The 21,085-nt window shown below is 43.3% G+C and overlaps 1 protein-coding gene and 1 long non-coding RNA gene across 9 annotated transcripts in view; both read right to left on the reverse strand.

The window, feature by feature from the left end:
- Positions 1-2,646, reverse strand: part of LOC146402219 (uncharacterized) — a 98,097-nt gene extending 95,451 nt beyond the window's left edge. For all 7 annotated transcript variants that reach the window (XR_014805545.1, XR_014805543.1, XR_014805544.1 and 4 more), the window contains exon 1: positions 2,422-2,646. This is a non-coding gene — a long non-coding RNA (uncharacterized LOC146402219). The remainder of the gene's footprint in view (positions 1-2,421) is intronic.
- Positions 2,647-4,595: 1,949 nt separating this feature from the next.
- TAT (tyrosine aminotransferase) lies at positions 4,596-16,463 on the reverse strand. 2 transcript variants are annotated; one of them, XM_084959668.1, is made up of 12 exons: positions 16,395-16,463; positions 15,566-15,811; positions 15,307-15,411; positions 12,508-12,575; positions 11,222-11,380; positions 10,878-11,016; positions 10,102-10,154; positions 9,164-9,316; positions 8,132-8,260; positions 7,717-7,800; positions 6,644-6,742; positions 4,596-5,650 (listed from the first exon to the last, which is right to left on the reverse strand). In XM_084959668.1, the coding sequence occupies exons 2-12, from the start codon at positions 15,798-15,800 to the stop codon at positions 5,510-5,512; spliced, it is 1,365 nt and encodes a 454-aa protein (XP_084815794.1). In that variant the 5' UTR covers positions 15,801-15,811; positions 16,395-16,463; the 3' UTR covers positions 4,596-5,509. The 2 variants fall into 2 exon arrangements, with proteins under 2 accessions (XP_084815794.1, XP_003126932.3); XM_003126884.7 differs by having other exon boundaries at positions 15,566-15,813; positions 16,384-16,463.
- Positions 16,464-21,085: the final 4,622 nt, after the last annotated feature.

Raw genomic sequence — 21,085 nt, forward strand, 5'->3', positions numbered from 1 at the left:
TCAGTTAGATTTATTCCCAAGTATTTTATTCTCTTTGAGGTTACTGTAAATGAAATTGTTTCCTTAATTTCCTTTTAAGATTGTTCATTGTTAGTATATAGAAATACAATTGACTTTTGTATGTTGATTTTGTATCCTTCAACTTTGCTGCATTTGGTTACCGGTCCTAGTATGTGTGTGTGCGTGTGTGTGTGTGTGTGTGTGTGTGTGTGTGTGTGTAATCTTTAGGGCTTTATATAAACTCGTATCATATAAGAACATAGATAATTTTACTTCTTCCTAATTTGGATACCTTTTATTTCTTTTTCTTGCCTATTTTCTCTGGCTAGGACTTACAATACTATGTTGAATAAAAGTGGCATGAATAGGCATCCTTACTCAGCCATAAAAAAGAATGAAATAATGCCATTTGCAGCAATGTGGAGAGACCTAGAGTTATCATACTAAGGGAAATTAGAAAGCAAAAGATAGGGAATTCCTGTTGTGGTGCAGCAGAATGAATCCGACTAGTATCCATCAGGGTGCGGATTCAATCCCTGGCCTCACTCAGTGGGTTAAGGATCTGACATTGCCGTGAGCTGTGGTGTGGGTTGCAGACTCGGCTCAGATCCCACGTTGATGTGGCTGTGGTGTAGGCCGGCAGCTGTAGCTCCAATTCGACCCCTGGCCTGGGAACCTTCCATATGTCACCAATATAGCCCTTAAAAAAAAAAAAAAAAAAGTTTAAAAAGAGAGAAAGATAAATACTATATATCACTTATATGTAGACTGTAAAATATGACCCAAATGATTATCTACAAAACAGAAACAGACTCACAGATATAGAGAACAGGTTTGTGGTAGCCAAAGGAAAGGGGAATGAGAGAGGGATGGATTGTGAGTTTGGAATTAGCAGATGCAAACTATTATATATAGAATGGATAAACAGCAAGGTCCTACTGTATAGCATAGGGAACTATATTCAATATCCTGTAATAAACTAAAATGAAAAAGAATGTGTGTATGTACACATACACAACTGAATCACTTTGCTGTACAGTAGAAATTAACACAACATTGTAAATCAACTAAACTCCAATTTTTTTAAAAAAGAATAGGCATTCTTGGAAAAGCTTTTAGTCTTTCAGCATTGAGTATGATGTCAGCTATGGGCTTTTCATACACTGCCTTTATTGTGCTGAGGTAGTTTACTTTTATTTCTAGTTGGAGAGATTTTAATCAACAAAAGGTGTTGAATCTTGTCAAATGTTTTGTCAACATCAACTGAGATGACCAGGTCGTTTCTGTCTTTCATTCTGTTGATGTGTATTACACTGATTTTTCATATGTTGAACCATTCTTGTATTCCAGGAATCAATCCCACTTGGTCATGATGTATAATCCTTTTAATGTGCTGTTGAATTCCAACTGCTAGTACTAGTCTCATCTCTTCTGCATTGTTCCAATTTTAGCATATGCACTGCGCAAGACTCCCTGTGGGTTTATTTTTTAAATGGGAAATAATTTACTTTGAATTTCATAGTGTACTTTGCATTTCAATTTTCAAATGGGTCTCTAAGAGCAAGAACTCTTTTCCATGCCTGAAATACTGACAAAAATTAAGACACCCTTGCTAGATTGCAGATTGTTTTCTTTGCAGAAGTGCCATCACCTCCTACATAACATACATACCTCAATTGGATCGTCAGAAAGTGACTGTTTCTTTGGGAGGTGCTGTGCAACAATCTGACCCATAGAGAGCATCCAGATTTGCGATTTCTGTGACACCATATGAAACCCGTTTGTAAACATACACACACTAAATAAGAGTATGAATAAGATGCACTGGGAATTCGGTTCTTCTCCAGCAGATTCAATAGTTCAACCTTTAGCTGGAGTTCCCGTTGTGGCGCAGTGGTTAACAAATCCGACTAGGAACCATGAGGTTGCGAGTTCAGTCCCTGCCCTTGCTCAGTGCGTTAAGGATCTGGCGTTGCCGTGAGCTGTGGTGTAAGTTGCAGACGCGGCTCGGATCCCGCGTTGCTGTGGCTCTGGCGTAGGCCGGTGGCTACAGCTCCGATTAGAGCCCTAGCCTGGGAACCTCCATATGCCGCAGGAGCGGCCCAAAGAAATAGCAAAAAGACAAAAAAAAAAAAAAAAAAAAAATAGTTCAACCTTTAGGGTACTTAAAATATAGCCCCTCCTGTATAGCAATGTGTGGAGTGTGTGGACCATAACGAGGAGTCACCTGGCTGAGTCGAAATCAGAATATATCGCTGGGCACTAGGGACCGTGAAGAAAACGATTCTTTGGGAAAAAGTTCCGGGGACCTTACTTTGGAAAACTGACAACCGTTACCGGGAATTTCAGCTTTTTGTAAGTCTCCTGGACTTACTGGGACACGCCAACAGCTCGGGAAAATTTAACAGGTGTTTACAATACCTAGGGATGACTTGTCGACTTTCTGGAAGCCTCTCGCCAGCAGCAGCCCGAATAGAGACCAAAGGAGGAGGCGACTTTCTCAACAAGGCGTGGGTCCGGGAAATACGTTGGAAGAGGAAACAAAAGGAGGACCCAGAGAAAAGGCAGCTACCACCTAGCGGCACTGACCCTAGCAGTCGCCTCAGGTTTTGCGCCTCCGCCGAGAGCGGCGTCTCGTCCCCAGCCCATGACTGCGCATGCGCCCTAAACTTTGCGGCGCCCTCATTCTAATCTGCGCCTGCGCGGGCATGGGTTCGTCCTCGTTCAGACCTGCCCCCACCTCGCCCCTCCGGCCCCGCTACCCCCATATTCCTTAGCTACCCACAACCCCAGTCTTAAAACACCGCCACCCAGTTCAGGGTGGGGGCGTTGATGGCCGCTAGGGGCTAGAGTGGGAATGTTTGTGGTACCGGGTTAAGGATACGTCGCCAGTTACCCCGTAGGCGATGCTTGGGCTTAGAAAGGTGAAGTCACAGCCGAGAGCCCTTGTGTCCGAACTTAAAACGCATTCTCGGAGTTCCCGTTGTGGCGCAGTGGTTAACGAACCCGACTAGGAACCATGAGGTTGCGGGTTCGATCCCTGGCCTTGCTCAGTGGGTTAACGATCCGGCGTTGCCGTGAGCTGTGGTGTAGGTTGCAGACGCGGCTCGGATCCAGTGTTGCTGTGGCTCTGGCGTAGGCTGGCGGCTACAGCTCCGATTCGACCCCTAGCCTGGGAACCTCCACATGCCGCGGGAGCGGCCCAAGAAAATGGCAAAAAAAAGACAAAAAACAAAACGCATTCTCTGTTTTATACTGGGACGCTCGGGATGGCGCCATCTGCGAAGCAGCTGGCAGTTATCTCTTGGGAATGGTAATCTTGTTAGGAAGCAGTCCCGCCCAAGAGTTTCTTTTTTATCTGGAATCATCCGGGACATGATGGACGTCTGCAAAGTGTCATCCCTCCTTTGACTTACATTGAGTAATAGTTGTGTGAAGAAAGGAAAGATAAAGAGGGGAAAATTCACACGCAAAAGCGTTTACTTACATGCACACAAAATAGCCTCAAAAGAATGAATCCGCCAACTGCTCCTGTGATTACCTCAGGGGAGAAGAAACTGGGTGGCTGAAGGACGGGCATGTTTTGCATTGTTTAAAATGTGTCCAGTGTGCGTGTATTTTTTTTTTTTTTAACGTGTGAATGTTCATTTGACTGCTTTACCAAAATGTAGATATCAAGGAAATTCAGCAATTAAGTTTGTTTGGATTCCGTAATGCAGGATGGAGTTACACATACGTGTGAAAAAAGTTTTTGTGTTAAGCCACTAAGTCTTCCTGTTTATTTCTGGACAGAGATCCTTGGGAGTTGCGGCGGAAGCTACAGGAAAAGAAGAGCCAGGGTTTGGGAAAAATTATCGGCAGGGGTGGCATACAGGAAACATTTTTATTGTCTCAGTCATTGTATATTCCTTTTGGATTTGCTGAAGAAAATCGAAGGGTGAATTTTAGTTTGAGTTCCCTGAAGTCCGACATAGCTTGGAAGAGGACATCTGATGTTTATTTTTGCAAAGGAAATTAATTGGGTGTGGCTGGCAGGGTTGAGACTTGGAGTTCCTTTTCTAGATAAAGGAAAACATCCCTTCGTGAAGAATCGCCAGATTGATTATGGTATATTCCTGCTCCTAACCTTGCAAGACCACTCTATGATCACTTCTCTAAAAGAAACAATGAGGAAAAAAATTAGGAAACTGTGCCTGAGAGGGTTTACAGACAAAAAGATCATACTGAAAGAAGTTCCTGGACATACCTCATTCCTTGAATTAAATAAGCCAGTTCAACTTGCTACCCAGTGAGCGAGCTGTGGCTCTAGATAAGCATAGGAAATTGGAGAATGAAGATCCCTAAATTTGAGTGTGAAGTCAGAGGTCAGAGGTATACAATGTTGCTTAGTTAGTATTGTTTGTAAGTACAAGCCAGAAGTTGAGCTCCCAAATAAAGTATTTTAGTAATAGTGTTTCTTAGGTGATTTCAAATGTTAGTACATCTACAAAGAAATAAATGAAACCTAGTAGGTAATACATTCATCAGAGTGAGCAATAAGCAGGACCTGGGGATAGAAATTCCCCCACAGAGGAGAAAAATTACATCACAGAAAAGAATACTCAGTAAAATTTATTTTTAAAAAAGGAATACAATAATTTATGCCCTTGGCAAAATAAAAGATCTTTTCAATATACACGGGTTTTTTTTTTTAGAAAACATATGAAAAGATAATATAATACATGTATATCAATAAATCGATATCATTGTTACAGCAAAAGTAATAATGATTCTATTATAACAGTGACAAGTGATATTTCTGGCCCTTACACAGCATTTCTGGAAAGTCCTTTGATTCCTTCTGTTTTTAGTACAGATGTGTCCTTATTTTAAGAAAGCCTGGAACACATATATCTAAATTTAGAAACTTGATCAACCAAAGGATATTTATTTGCATCACAAAATAATTCTCTACAAAAATCAAAAAGGTTTCTGTAAGGGATCATTCAGATTAGCAAATGTCCTAATAGGTTTAAATTAACCAAATACATGTGTCCCCAACCTCTTTCCTTATAGCACTATTGCATAAAGTGAGGTATTCCTGAAGTGAGGCTCAACAGAGTTGGGCTTCAGACCTGACTGGGGAGAGTATGAGGAAATGGTTGGGGGCACACGTTCCCTGAATCTTGTGTTTCTCTAATCCTGAGCTCTTCATTTGCTTGTCTCTCCTGCTTTCAGAGTAACTTTGTTCACCCGGTACCCTAGAGAAAAAAGGAGAAAGTCTTACAGGAGAGGGTGGGATTAATGAATCAGTGAGTCACTCCAGCAGAGCAGAGTGAGGTGAGAATCTGGGGCTCAGAGTGTGTGTGTGGATATAGCTGGGGGAAAGCAGGAGTCATTCTGAACTCTTGATGAGTTGTCTTTGAGGCCGCCCTCCCAGCAGGGGCACCTGACTCCCTGAGGAGCAGCAGGGTTCAGTCTGACTCTCCCCAGGCGGACCGGGCATATACTCAGGAGAATAGACTCCAGCCTATTTGTCACATTCTTCCTGGGTCCCTTCAGCACACTGGTAGTGCTGCTCACAGAACTCCTGGATCCGGCTACAGGCCTCCAGCATCATCACTTTGGGGACTGTGATTACCACTCGGAAGAAATTCCGGTACTCGAAGCACTGCAAAAATAACGCCTGTTATTCTCAGAGCAACTGAATCTGGGACTAGACCACCCCAATACGGCCAGAGCCCTAATCAGCAAGAAGCAATATGCCATTTACCCAGGACTGTCAACTCACTCAATTCCCACCATTGGGGAGCAATGCTAAGTCAGGAACTGAGTTAATTTATCTTAAAAGGAACTTGTGGGGCAGGCACAATTTTCTCTCACTCGCAGTGTTCAATCACAACATGTCTTCCAGATCAGATGGCATAATGATGGGGAAGAAATAAATTTTAAATAGCGGTTATGAGACCTACCAGTTTGAATCTTTTAGATGAGAATACAGTAGTCCCTCAGTATCTGTGAGAAGTTGGTTCCAGGACTCCTGAGAGTACCCAAATCCAAGGATGCTCAAGCCCCATATGTAAAATAGCATAACGAGTTCCTGATGCGGCTCAGTGGAAATGAACCCGAATAGTATCCAGGAGGACGAGGGTTCAATCCCTGGCCCGCTCAATGGGTTAAAGGATCTGGCATTGCCGTGAGCTGTGGTGTAGGTCACAGAGGAGGCTAGGATCTGGCGTTGGTGTGGCGGCGGTATAGGCCACTAGCTGTAGTTCCAATTTGACCCCTAGCCTGAGAGCTTCCATGTGCCGATGGTGCAGCCCTAAAAAAAATGAAATGAAATGGCGTAGCAGTTGCATAACCTACATATATCCTCAAGTGTACTTTAAATCATCTCTAGATTATTTATAATACCTAATACAATGGGAATGGGTAAATGGTTGCCAGTGTGCAACAAGTTCAAGATCTGCTTTTGGAAATTTCTGGGACTTTCCCCCCATAATATTTTCCATTGGCAGTTGGCTGAATCCTCTGATGAGGAACTTGCATGATACGAAGGACGACTATATGCTTTATTGGGGTGGGGGCTAAAAACCAGCTCAGGGAGACCACCTGGGACTCTAGAAACGCTTTAGAGTGTCCTGAGAGAAACATAAGCACTCACCATTCCTGGGAGGCAGTGGACGGATTGCTCAGCAACCAACCGCTCTGTGAACTCCACGTCATTCTCAAATTCTGGGAACTGTTCCATCTCAATTCCAACCTATACCAATAACAGGGAGAGGTAAACTTATCAGAAGCAGGGGAAAGCAGGCCAGCTCCCTGTGCCAGAAATTAAGGTAGGGACTGCTCTAAAAACTGTCTTGGAATGCTGCTACTGATAACTACTAGTTCCTGCCCTTATGTGCTCATGGAATTTTTCATAAGGAAGAGAGGATATATTTATATTAATATTCTAGTTTATTGAAGGATTCCTTCTGGGATGCTGACAAGTGGAAGCTGGAAATAGGATGCCAGTGTTTCTCCAAAAAGTTACCATCAGCATTGCAAACCAGGCAATTGTTGATTGCATGGAACTACCCTGCCCATTGATAGATAGTTAGCATCCCTGGCCAACAAAATACCCAGAGCACCCCTCAGGGATTCTGAAAACAAACAAAATTCCTATATATTCCCAAGTGCTCCTAGGGAACAAGTATCTCTCCCAGTTGAGAATTACAGAGGTGTGGAAAGCCTCTTAATCTTTCTTTTTAGGGCTGCCCCCGCAGCATATGGAGGTTCCCAGGCTAAGGGCTCAACCAGAGTTACAGCTGCTGGCCTGCACACAGCCATAGCAACTTGGGAATCTGAGCCACATCTGCAACCTACACCACAGCTCATGGCAACACTAGATCCCTGACCCAGCGAGTGAGGCCAGGGATCCAACCCACATCCTCATGGATACTAGTTGGTTTTGTTTCCGTTGAGCCACAACAGGAACTCCTGGAAAGCCTTTTCTTTGTGTCTTACGTTGTTCCTTTATCTCTGTATAAAATAGTTCTCTCTATTGAAGAATTAAGTCATTTTAGCAGTTTTTTTCTTTTTCCTTAGCACTGGGGTTAAACCACGTCAGTGGGACAATTCAGAACAAAGGCGTTCCTAAAATGACTGGCTCGGCGGCCCATCTGGTTGGTTCTGTGTGCCCTGCAGACTGGCTTCCCTTGTCTGCTACCACATGCCTGCCACCTGCATACACACCATGAGATACATGGCCCCACAAGGACGGATGGGCCGGAGACCAGGGACAGCAGCCAAGGCCCCATAGCAGAGGTCAGCGTTGGTCTAGGAGAGGAAGCAGAGACATCAGAACAGAAAGTTAAGCAAGAGAAAAACCAAGTAATTAAAACAGAGCCCACATCAAGGGGATGGGGGGCTAAATTTTCTCTGCTGGAGTTACAAGGAAAAACTCTGCCACTGGAAGCTTTTGGCCAGGAGCAGCATGGATGGCCAGAAGTTAGAGAATGTATGGGTGGAGATTTACACTGATGCCACCTCTTGGTCTGGAAGACCCATCGGTAATGGAGCATTGCTCCGGAAATGAGGACCCATAGTTCCAAAGTCCACTGCAGGCATTCCCCAACTCCCCAGGTGGGGAATCATGGGCTGCGCTTACCTTGAGGAAGCTTAGAGTGTTATGGTAGAACTCTTGAGGGGTGCGGCGCAGGATGCTTTTCAGAGCTCCCTGGACCAGGGTGCAGGGTCCCAGGATTCGCTGACTCAGCTTCACCAGCCCATCTCGGATCTAAACCCACCCACCCCCAGCAAACAAGTTATTTAGCCTTTCTTAAGCATCCCCACTTTGGAAATTCTTGTTCTGACTGTTGTTTCTATCAAGTTTTTAATCTCTGGAGACGCAGTGGTGCCTGGTGTCATTCTTAGATCAGACCACCAGGGTGTGTAGCCCAGCTCTGCCACACACTGCCTGTGTGACTCTGGGCAAAGTATGCAACCTCTCTGTGTCTCTTTTTTCTCCTCTGTAAACTGGAGATATGACTAATACTGGCCTCCTACGGCTGTTGGGAGAATTAAATTGAAATAAAGTATATAAAGCACTGGCACCTTGGGTGCCACAAACAATATTAGGTGTCATTACTTCTATTGTTTCCTTTTTTGTGGTTCTAAAATTAGAGGTAGATGGACCTGCTTTACCAAGATAGGAAAACTGAGTTTTTTGTTGTTGGTTTTTTTTTTGTCTTTTTGCCTTTTCTAGGGCCGCTCCCAAGGCATATGGAGGTTCCCAGGCTAGGGGTCAAATCAGAGCTGTAGCCACCAGCCTATGCCAGAGCCATAGCAACACAGGATCCGAGGCATGTCTGCAACCTATACCACAGCTCACGCAACACCGGATCCTTAGCCCACTGAGCAAGGCCAAGGATTGAACCTACAACGTCATGGTTCCTGGGAACCTCCATATGCTGCGGGTATGGTCGGATTCGTTAACCACTGAGCCACAGTGGGAATTCCTGAAAACTGAGTTAGCTAGTACTGTCTTTATCCAGTGTCTCTCCAGGCACACAGAACTGCAGGGCCAAGAAGAAAGAACAAACTCCTCAGCTCCCTACCACTGTGCATACAAAGTCAACAAATAAAAAACAAACAAATACATATCCTGTATCAGACATACTCTTCACCCCATTGCTCTCACCTCATTGCCAAAAATGTCCCTGCGATCGTGGATGAGGATCCAGCCCAGCCTCCAGCCAGGAACCAGCCAGCGCTTGGCCAGCCCTCCACAGGACAGGATGGGGACATTGCTGCTCAGGGTGGCTAGAGGCTCAAATTTGGAATCTGAAAACACCTGAGGAGAACAGTGCTTGTTATATATATTTTTAACAGTGCTTAGTATAGTTGTCTTCTGGCTTACTTTCCTCCAAACCCCTTGCCTCCCCCAATTTTCCTTATATCACTAGGGAGGGAAATGTTCTCACAGTTAGAGGCTCATCCCTACCCTGAAGCATGACTGGAATCCCAAGGGCTTCAAAGCAGACTATCCCCAAACATTGAAGCTGATGTCTCACTGGGATTAAAGGATCAAATGAGGAAAATGACCCCAGCCCCGTAATATGTACAACCTCTGGCTCTAGGGAATGAATGACTGTTGGAGTTACGGATTTCACAATAAACTATGGGTCCATAATCTCTTATGGGAAGATCCTGGCCTCAAGTATGTTGCAAAATGGAGAACTGTGTGGATTTTTGAAAAGATCACGTAGCGCATACACCATGTAACAGCCCCAGGGCAATCTGGGTCAACGCTCCTAATCAAACACAGTGATTGTTCCGCCCCTTTCCCTACACTCTTATGTAGATCCCTAAGTAAGATAAATAAAGATTGACAGTTATCCTTCTATCAGACCAAATGAATTGCAAAACATCTTCAGATTTTCACAGCATTTTAGATTTCGGAAAACTGGCTAAGGGGTGGTAATCTATATATTTATTGAGAGAGCAGGGATCCTGATTAGTGCTGCCCTGAGATGATTAGGAGTTGCTTCTGATTATTCTAGGTGCCACCTCTAAAGGTCCCACGAGATAATTTGGAACTTAATTGGATAATTTGGATGCCGCCTGCCCAAGACTCACCATGTCTCCATAGATCTCATCAGCTAAGATGGGGACACACTGCCTGGTGGCCACTGAAAAGAGAAACATGCCGAAATCACTTTTAGTGCAAATGGACTTCGCACTTAATATTTGCCTAGGCTTACTGTACCTTGCACTTCGTGTGTGTGTGTGTGTGTGTGTGTGTGTGTGTGTGTGTGTGTGTGTGTGTGTTTCACCTTCCTCTTTAAGAACTATAAACTCAAAGAGTTCCCATTGTGGCTCAGTGGTAACGAACCCAACTAGTATCCATAAGGATGTGGGTTTGATCCCTGGCCTCACTCACTGGGTTAAGGATATGGTGTTGCCATGAGCTGTGGTGTGGGTTGCAGATGTGGCTCAGATCCTGAGTAACTGTGGCTAAGGTGTTGGCCAGCAGCTACAGCTCTGATTAGACTCCTAGCCTGGGAACCTCCATATGCTACGGGTATGGCCCTAAAAAGACAAAACAAAAAACAAAAAAGCACAAAACCTATAAACTCTTCTTATACCCTTCCAGGTACAGAAGCTAAATCTGCTGTTTAATTACCCTCTCTTCCACATGATAGGAGTGGTAAGAGGCAAGTATTTCTTCTTTTTCGCCTCCTTTCAGGCAAGTCCTCCTTTTCCAGCGGCAAACCACCCACTATGGAGCCTGGTAGAGCCCTCCCGCCTCCATCCTAGGCTTGGAACTCAGTGAAGGACTCCTTTCTCATTTCAGGAAGGAGCTAAGAGATCCCATCCCCATCTTGTCCTGTGTCAAAGTCTCCTGGCCTTACCTGCCAAAATTTTCTGGAGATGATTTCTACTGAACACTGACCCACAAGGGTTTGATGGATTATTGACGACAAGACAAGCTGTCTTTTCATCAATCAGAGACTCTAGATGTTTCAGGTCAATTTCCCAAGACTTCTCTGGCTGGGGAGGAAAAAAAAAGGGTTAGACTAAGGTGATTCTGAAAAAGTTAGGTGGAATACCCAGTTCACCTAAAGGCATAGAGTCAGTAAAGTGTGGCTGTGGCCTTGATCATCCGCTTCTAGATCCTTCTCTGCTAAGATAATGGTCCTATATTTTTGTGAAATTGTAATTGAACACTTGTATCTACAATTAAAAAGTCATTTACCAACAAATTGTAGAGTTTGACCTCGATTCCCATAGATTCAGCCAGAGTCCTGTAGAGAGGGAAACCGGGTCTCGGAACCAGGATGTTTTGGCCCGGGTTAGCCAACACAGCTAAACAAAGTTCAATAGCCTGACTGCAGCCGCTTGTCAGAATGACATCCTGTGAAGAAAATAAAAGTTTCATTTTGTTATGGATTCCAACAGCAACAGCAGACAAGAGCTTATCAGATGGATGAGTAGGGAGCCAACGTAAACTTACAAATGCTATGCAAATTTGTAGGAATGCTATGAAGCCAAAATCGAAAGAAATGCCCATGCTTAAAGGTGGTGGAAACTGTCGGCCACTTAAAAGAAATAAATTCCTTAAAAAAAGGACAGGATGACTGTGACTCAGCAGACCTCCACGAGAAATCATTTTGACCTTGGACTCTTTCACCTGGTTATTTATTTACTTTTGACTGGAGGTTTGAAGCCTGACTCTTTTCTGAAATACAGACGAAGGGCACCGCTTACGTTAAGAAATGTCAACCTCACTCAGTAGACAATAAAGGGGAGGATGGCATTTAAACATGGCACTGCCATCAATCCAGTATGACATACCGCCATCTATCGACTAAGTGGCCTTAAGGTGAGTGAGTGAAGCTACAGGTTAATAAAAGACCCTACTGGTAAAATGTTAAATTTCAATTTTCTGGTGTTTATTAATTACTGTTTTTCAGTGATCTTTTTGCCGAGAATCAAATACAGGGTGCCCTCTGAGTCCTTTGAGCCTCCTTGGGACAGACACCACATACGCTGTATGCAATTATTATTATTATTTTTTTTTTTTTTGTGGCTATTTCTTGGGCCGCTCCCGCGGCATAGGGAGGTTCCCAGGCTAGGGGTCTAATCGGAGCTGTAGCCGCCAGCCTACGCCAGAGCCACAGCAACGCGGGATCCGTGCCGCGTCTGCAACCTACACCACAGCTCACGGCAACGCCGGATCCTTAACCCACTGAGCAAGGGCAGGGACCGAACCCGCAACCTCATGGTTCCTAGTCGGATTCGTTAACCACTGCACCACGACGGGAACTCCCTGTATGCAATTATTATTATCATGCTGTGATGAAATTAAATATAACCACTGATTAGCAGCCTCATCGTATGAAAAGTCCCCAAGTTACCAAAGGGAAATTATCCTTAGTATTTGCGCCCCTTGAAACTCTTACTCCTCGTGAAACAGAAACAAGGAAAAGGGTAGAATTTGTCTAGTATTGCTTTAGCACTGGTACCCCATCTGGGGCTCACCTTAGCTTCCAGGGGTGCCTCCGGACAGTGGTAATAAGAAGCAACCTCCTCCCGACTGGACAGGTAGCCTGAGAGAAAAGAGCAGAAGGAAGAAGCTGGAAGTTTTCACCCCACCACTGACAGCTCTGCCCTTAAGTCAGCAGGGCTTCAAGGCAACCTTCAGAGCACATACCATTCAGTTTAGCTCCAGGGCACTGAAGGTAAAAGAGATTACCTTCCTTCATATCTTACAATTTTATGGGCACAAATGTATAAATAATAACAAGAATTACCACACACTATAAAATTATCTGCAGCCTCTTGCTTACGTGATTGCATTTTATTTATTTATTTTTTTTTTTACTTTTTAGGGCCACCCTCGAGGCACATGGAGGTTCCTAGGCTATGGGTTGAATCAAAGCTATGGCTGCTGGCCTACACCACAGCCACAGCAATGCCAGATCCAAGCCACATCTGTGACCTATGCCACAGCTCATGGCAACACAGGATCCTTAACCCACTGAGTAAGGCCAGAGATGGAACCCACAGCCTCATGGTTCCTAGTCAAATTTGTTTCTGCTGCGCCATGACAGGAACTCCTTGTTTTATTTTATTTTAGATTATTTATTATTTAATCTAAGTCCCTTCTAAGAACTATATATATATATATATATCATTCTATTTTATTTTATTTTATTTCCTTTTTAGGGCTGCATCTGTGGCACATGGAAGTTCCCAGCTAGAGGTCGAATTAGAACTGCAGCTGCCGGCCGTAACCACAGCCATGACAACATAAGATCAGAGCTGCATCTGCAACCTACACCACAGCTCACGGCAACACAAGATCCTTAACCCACTGAGCGAGGCCAGGGATGGAACCTGCATCCTCATGGATGCTAGTTGGGTTTGTTACCTGATGAGCAGCAATGGGAACTCTAAGAACTATATTTTTTGAAAACTTGTAATTAATGCATTCAGTACATTGGGTCCATTTAACTTTTTCACATTGTATTGTATACCTATTAGTATTTTTCCTATTATTCCCTTTTAAACTATTTTTAAATTAACTTTCCCCTTTTGAATTGTACTCTCATACAATATCTCCAAGTGTTGGCGTATCAGCTTGAAGTACACACAGTTTCATACAGATTATTATGTTTTACACAATTGCTCTCCAAAAAGATTATTTTTAGTTACCAAGGCTAGAGGCAATATTCATAATATTTGTTAAGTTAATAAGTAGAGATGGTTCTCTTGAAGTTATGCAAATTGGCACTTTCCTAATTATTAATAAAGAAGAGCATTTTCTAGATATATATTATTATCTGTGTTTCTTTTGGCATGAAGTGTTCATATCCTTTGACTATTTTTCAAATGGAGACTTGGTTTTGGTTTTTCAGGTTAAATCATTTTCCTACTATTTTGGATGTAAAAGTCATCATACACTATTTTTAGGAGTTCCCGTGTGGTTAGCAAACCTGACTTAGCATCCATGAGGATGTGAATAAGATCCCTGGCCTCGCTCGGTGGGTTAAGGATCCTTGTTGCTGTAAGCTGTGGTGTAAGTTGCAGACGCAGCTTGGATCTGGTGTGGCTGTGGCTCTGGCATAGGCTGGCAGCTACAGCTCCGATTCGACCCCTAGCCTGGGAACCTCCATGTGCCTCGAGTGTGGCCCTAAAAAGATAAAATAAAATAAAATAAAAATAAACTATTTTTATAACCTAACTTTTGATCTTACTTTGTTTTGACTTTTATTTGTGAAACTTTATAATATGTAAATAATCAAGCTAAAAATCATGTGCTTCATATCTATTTAAAGTGCTCTTAAAACTCTATTTTAGCATGAAACTGGATTTTTATTCTGCATTAAGAATGTTTCTGCGTGCACATATACATGGAGGAAAATGTGCAACACAAAACAAAATCAAAGAATCACTTGTTTTGCCAAAGTGTTTAGGGTAGAAATGTTTAATAGATGAAGAGAGTTGAACCTAAGTAAGAATAATTTCTTTCTGTCATAAACAACCTTCTATCCTCCGGAAGGACAGCCCACTCTTTGCTGTCCTTGGTTTTTTGTTTTTGCATTCAAACAAGCATGATTACATTGGGAGTGTCACCAGGACCATAAATAAAATAAACCTTGAATGTGTAGAAAAGGAGAAATAAAGCCAAGAAGCTATTTACATAAGGCAGTAAGGAAATTAATTTAGGACCTATAGAGCTCTGTAAAGAAGCAGCTGCAGGAGTTCCATTGCAGCTCAGTGGTAACAAACCCAACTGGCATCCATGATGACGTGGGTTCAATCCCTGGCCTCACTCAGTGAGTTAAGGATCCGGCGTTGCTATAAGCTGCAGTGTAGGTCACAGACAAGGCTGGAACCTGGCATTGCTGTGGCTGTGGCACAGGCCAGCAGCTGTAGCTCTGACTCAGCCCCTAGCCTGGGAACCTCCATATGCTGCAGATATGGCCCTAAAAAATTTTTTTAAAAAGAAGCAGCTGCTGCAGCCAAACTCAAGGCCTGTGTATAGAATTAGCAATGGTAGGTAGGAGCTTTATTTGAGAAATAAGTATGTCCTGGGAGTCTAGAGAGGAGAGGTGCCATAGCGTCAGAAGAAGCCAGGAAAGAAGATGGACCTTGATGACTATGAGGGTAAGCATTCTGAGACTCCTTTCCCCAAATCCAAACAGCCATTTTATCTTCGCCTCGCTTTAGGAATTATGCATCAGGAAGGCAAAGAGAATTGCTAGACACTTACTCCTATTAGAAAAACACCAAATATTTGGAAGCCACCAGATTAGAATCTCAGGAGGAGCTTACCAATGGAGGGGGCATAGCCGTTATACTTCCCCGAGTCCAGGGCATCTTTCATTGCTTGAGTTACTTCCTGGTCTGTTGGCAGGTTTCCAAACACAGTAGGGTCCCCTTTTCACAGGAGCAAAAAAAAAGAACCACCAAGAGGTTATTCTTCAGGCCCAGGGCTCAGACCCACCCTCCACTTTCATCCTTTCCACCCAGCCAGCGAGGATGGGGGTGAGAGGAACAAGGCCTGCCTCTTGGTCAAGTGTCCCCCACTCACCAATTGACAGAGATATTGTGGTCTTGTTTGGGTTCGGTTTCACCTTCATGCTGTCCACGATGGCCCGGATGGGATTGCAAGTCTTGTTGGACATGTCCGAGGGCCTCACGGACCATCTGGCCTTCCTGCCTTTCATTTTTCCTGGCACAGGGATTCTACCAGCAGTGTTGACATGCACATCCAGAACGGAGGGGAGGTTGCCATGGCCGTGCATCTGAATCACGTAGGGGTCCATCACCAGCAAGACTCTGGGGAAAAGAAGAAGGGGTCACTTTGACACTTAGAACGAACACCGTCCAGGAGGGGGCTGCAGTTGGACCCAAACATGGGGGTGATTTCACCAGACATCTTTCCAAACCCCTTTCTCATATAAAGTAGCTTTGTTATGCATGAAGGGAGTTTTAAGACTTTTTACTGAGATGGAAAATAAGCAAGAATCCATTCTAAAATATGAGCAGAGCGTGTTCTGTTGAATGCTTATCTACTGAGACCCTTAATTCCCACGAAACTTTAACCACGCCCTCAGTGGAACCAAGGGAAAAGGACATGAAAGTTGGTCGGCAATGACGGTGTAGGTCTTCCCTCCTTTCCTGGTAAGTCAGAGTCTCCCTAAGACTTCCACAGACTGTGTGCACAGAGCCAGGAGGAACCCTTCCACATGGCTAGAAATTCAGTGTTAATATTACCATTAGTAAAAATAAACCCCTATTCCATAAGTGTCTTGGTGCCCTGTGGAAAAAACCAGTCAAGATACCACAAAGAAAAAAGTGTGCATCCTGAATCACTACCACTAGATTAGGTGAGGATTGAGATTTTACCTGTCAGGTACTGGAGCAGCGGCTGCCAGGTAATCAGACCAGGAAACTGTCTTAGTCCTTTGACAAGTTACCGTGACAGTGATTTCAGAGGTGATGCCTGACTCCTGAAATAGCCCCATAAATGGGCGTTGGGCCTGAAACTTTCATGCTATTGGTTGGGGTGAGAACAGGGCAGCCCTCCTCTCTCCTTCCCTCCCCACCTTTTTTTTTTTTTTTTTTTTTTTTTACCTCTAACCCTGCCTCCACCCCCACCACCAAATCAGGAGTTTGTCCTCACTTCAAACATCTGGAATTCTCTGTGTTAACTCTTTCCAGGCACTTTGTGAGATGTTTGAGAGGAATGTCAGAGGGGGTAGTTAGGATGACAGCTGATAGTTTTGTTTGTGTGTGTGTGTCTTTTTAGGGCCACATTTGCAGCATATGTAGTTTTGAAGGCTAGGGGTCAAAAGGGAGCTGCAGGTGCCAGCCCACACCACAGCCACCGCAACTCGGGATTGGAGCCACATCTGCAACCTACACCACAGCTCATGGCAACGCCAGATCCCTAACCAGGGATCAAACCCGCATCCTCATGAATGCTAGCTGGGTTCATTACCGCTGTGCTGCAACAGGGACTCTCTGATAATTTTTATGAAATTGTTATTTTATTTTGTGACAAGATAACCTATTAAAAATGTAGTGGTACAGACCAGGTTCAAGGGAAAAAGCAGGAGTCCTTCCTTGCACCTTCTATCTGTACATTTTATTCTCACTCCCGGTGGCAGGCAGTGGTAATGGTTTGACCATTTCTATCCATTCACCAAGACAGACAAATGACAGGACATCAGCAGATTGATCGATGAGAGATAAATCCATAAAGCCAGAATTTTATAAATTTCCAAAACAGAGCTGAGACCTGCTCCACAAGTTGTTCAGCAGCAGGCTTATTTACTGCCTGCATCTCGGACTCTTTTCCCCGTCAGTCCACAAAGTTCTTCTGTGATTGGAACAAAGCGGGCAATTAGAGAAAATCAAGGCCAACTTCATAAACATCGTAAAAATATCGAGTCTCTAAGGCAATCCAGGCCTGTGCCATTTTATCCTTATACTGTGGATTCGCCTTCATTTCCCTGCTAAGGAGTTACTGGAAAAATAAGATGTCAGGTGAGATCTAAGTCAAACAACTTGGCTAAACAAGCGCAGCAGAGAACCTGGCATTCCTGTGAGCCCATGAGAAATACTGTCCGTTCAAGGGTTAAGAGAGCTTCGTAACCCCATGGCTCAAATTCTGTTTATTTATTGGAAGACAAGGAGTTGTTACATAACCTCTGATAGGAATAATGTTATTAACTCTTGCATACAGGTTTTTGTATAAACATAGGTTTTCAATTCTCTGGGGTACATACCTTGGAGTAGAGCTGCTGCGCCATATTATGGACAGTTTTTGCACTGTGAATTATTATTTTTTATTTTTCAATGAAATTTTTTGCATGGTGAATTTTTAAATTACACCATGAAGTTTTCCCATGTTATGAAAAACATTCTATCAGAGAGAGGCATTAGAATTTATTGAAGAACTGTCCTATTGTTGGACATGATGTGGAGTCTAGTTTTTATCTTTGTAAGGAATGCCGCCAAGCGCATCCTTGTACATAAATGTTAGTTCATATATTTGATTATTTACATAAAATTTTACTATACATTGATTTACTGCATTGAAGAGAATAAACATTTTTTCTTTTACTTTATTAAAGTATAATGTATTATCAAAAAGTAAATTCAAATCTAATGTTTATCAACTAAACCCTGAAACCTTCTTTCTCCATAATTTCCCCATAATCCCATATCATGAGAATAGCCAGTTTAGCCATTTCTGGTTTATCTTTCCAAGTGTTTTCTTTTCTTTCTTTCTTTTTTTTTTTTTTCTGTCTTTTTGTCTTTTCTAGGGCCGCACCTGTGGCATATGGAGGTTCCCAGACTAGGGGTCCAATCAGAGCTGTAGCCACTGGCCTACGCCAGAGCCACAGCAACTGGGGATCCAACCCACGTCTGCGAGCTGCACCACAGCTCACGGCAACGATGGATCCTTAACCCACTGAGCAAGGCCAGGGATCGAACCCGCAACCTCATGGTTTCTAGTCGCATTCGTTAATCATTGAGCATGACAGGAACTCCCCAAGTGTTTTCTATATCTACATAATACTTGAAGAGCTGGTCTTGGTGTTGTCAAAAAAATATATATTATATGTTTATTCTATAGCTGCACTGTCCTTTATTGTAGCCACTACTCATAAGTGGCTACTGAGGACTGGAAATGTGTTTTGTCTGAAGAGAGATGTGTTGTCAGTATAAAATATACAATGGGTTTCAAAGACGTATAAAAATAATGTAAAATAGCTCATCAATAATTTTATATTGATTACATGCTTAAATGATATTTGAATCTACTGAGTAAAATAAAATAAATTCTTAAAATTAATTTCATCTATTTCTTTTTTACTTTTAAAAATACTTCTATTAGAACATGTGAAATTGCTATGTGATTTGCTTTCCATTTCTGTTGAATGATGTTCTGTAGCTTGCTCTTTAAAATATTTTGGTAATATGTTGTGTGGACGTTCTTTCCATTTTCATACATAGGGATCACCTTGATTCCTCTTAATGGCTAAGTAGTGTTTGTTTAACATTCCACTCTTGTTGGACATAGGGTGGCTTCCAATTTTTCTTTCTATGACAAGTAAATCCTATTGAAGACTTATTATTTATGACTGGGAATTTTAATGAGTATCCTATACTTTGTGGAATAGATTCCTAGAGGGAGAATCATGTTTCAAATATGGATAGACCTGCCAGATTGATCGACTCATGGACTACAAGAAGAAGAGACAACACCAACATGTGTTATTTTGACAACATCTTGGAGTTCAGAGCACTTGTCAAGATGATACATCCTTTGGGGAAATAACAATAAAAAAAATTTTTTTTAAGGTGTTATTCCAATTAAAAAAAAAAAAAAGATACATCCTGCTTGAGGAGTGACATGGGGAATCAACAGAGTGTTACAGCAGGGGTTCTCCAGGAGGACAGAGGTTAAGACCCTTCTTCTTGATAGTGGCCTTTGCAAGAGTTAAGTCAAACAAGGATGGGACTGTCTCAAAGTTAGAAGCAAATGTGACTGATTTCTGTCACTCCAGGCTTGGACTTTCAAGTAACCCAGCTCCACGGAAGACTCACCTTCAACTCCCCCTTCTATACACTCGCACAGCCTGTGGGCTTAGTGTCCTGTCTCCACCTGGACATTAAACCAGGAGCCTAGATGATGTAGACTGATAATCCCCCCTGAGGCAGCAGCAGTGTCAGCTCCCCTACATCTTTGGTTTTCTGGCCTCCTCCAAGCTTGGCCCCAGGGCATACTATTTTTACCTCTGGAGCTCAATTAGGCATCTGATTATATGTTACCCAACGTTTCCAGATGTTTTTACATCTGGAGATCTTCTAGGTCTTCCTGACCTCAATATTGCCAGAAATGGAAGTCTCTCCTTGTTAATATGAAATTACCTTGTACTAAATTCTCTCTCTCCCTAACCTTTTGTGGAACATTATATTCTAGAATGAAAATTTTTACAGTTCTTGATACACAGTGCCGACTTCCTTTGGGAATGGCCGGTTACCTTCCTATCAATAATTGTTCACAGGAGTTCTCGTCATGGCGCAGAGGAAATGAATTTGACTAGGAGCCATGAGGTTGCAGGTTCAATCCCTGGCCTTGCTCAGTGGGTTAAGGATCCGGTGTTGCCAGGAGCTGTGGTGTAGGTCGAAGACGCGGCTCGGATCTGGTGTGGCTGTGGCTCTGGCATAGGCTGGCAGCTACAGCTCTGATTAGACCCCTAGCTTGGGAACCTCCACATGCCGCAGGTGCAGCCCTAAAAAGACAAAAGACCAAAAAAAAAATTATTTGCAAAGGCTGGGAATTATTTTCTAGAAAAATCTTTGCCAAACTGATTGACAGAGGGGGGGAAAAAGGTATGAAAACGTTGTCTTTGTGTTCCTTTTTATTTGAGTGAGGGTAGTCATTTTGCATATATTTATTAGCTCTTTGCATCTTGTGAATTACCTTGCAAAGGGGCTCACCTTTTTCTTAGGTGAGGCCCCGGGCCTTGCCACTGCAAGGCAACAAAACAGCAGCTCTGAGATCACTGGCTCAGCCTCCTCTGTCTCAACTCAGCTGGTCCAGACTCAGGTTTACAGATCAAAGAACAACCAGCAGTACCCGGTTTTGGCGGGTGGTCCTGCAAATAGTGCAGCTGACGCAGGACCTGCAGGGAGGAGGGGTGTGAAGGGGGCAGGGACTGCTGCATCAGGTCACCCCCATGGCACGCCCTCACTCAATAGCTGACAAGTGGACCTAGACCAGAAGGAAAAACAGAGCAAACAAGTTTTGGTAACAACCCTCTTCTGCAGCTCATGTTTTCTCTTGATGGAAAACTGAGTGGGGAAAATAAAAAGAGGGTCAGGAGACATGTCCTACAATATTTTCTTAGCCTCTTTGTTTCTATTTTCTATACTGAAAATTCCATCTTGTCCTGCTTTACTTTATCCCATATTCCTGCTTGAAAAGCAGTCACAGTGCTGGCAAATGACTTAAGCTTAAGAACAAAGACCAAAAGACATTAAGTTATTCATGTGGTCAGCTGAATGAGGACATAATGCTTTGGTCTAGGCA

This window comes from Sus scrofa, chromosome 6 (genome assembly GCF_054392235.1).
Source record: "Sus scrofa isolate SSC_HxYL_T2T_F1_AM1 chromosome 6, Sscrofa_HxYL_maternal_Yorkshire_Landrace_v2.0, whole genome shotgun sequence".
In the NCBI taxonomy this organism is placed as follows: Eukaryota; Metazoa; Chordata; class Mammalia; order Artiodactyla; family Suidae; genus Sus; species Sus scrofa.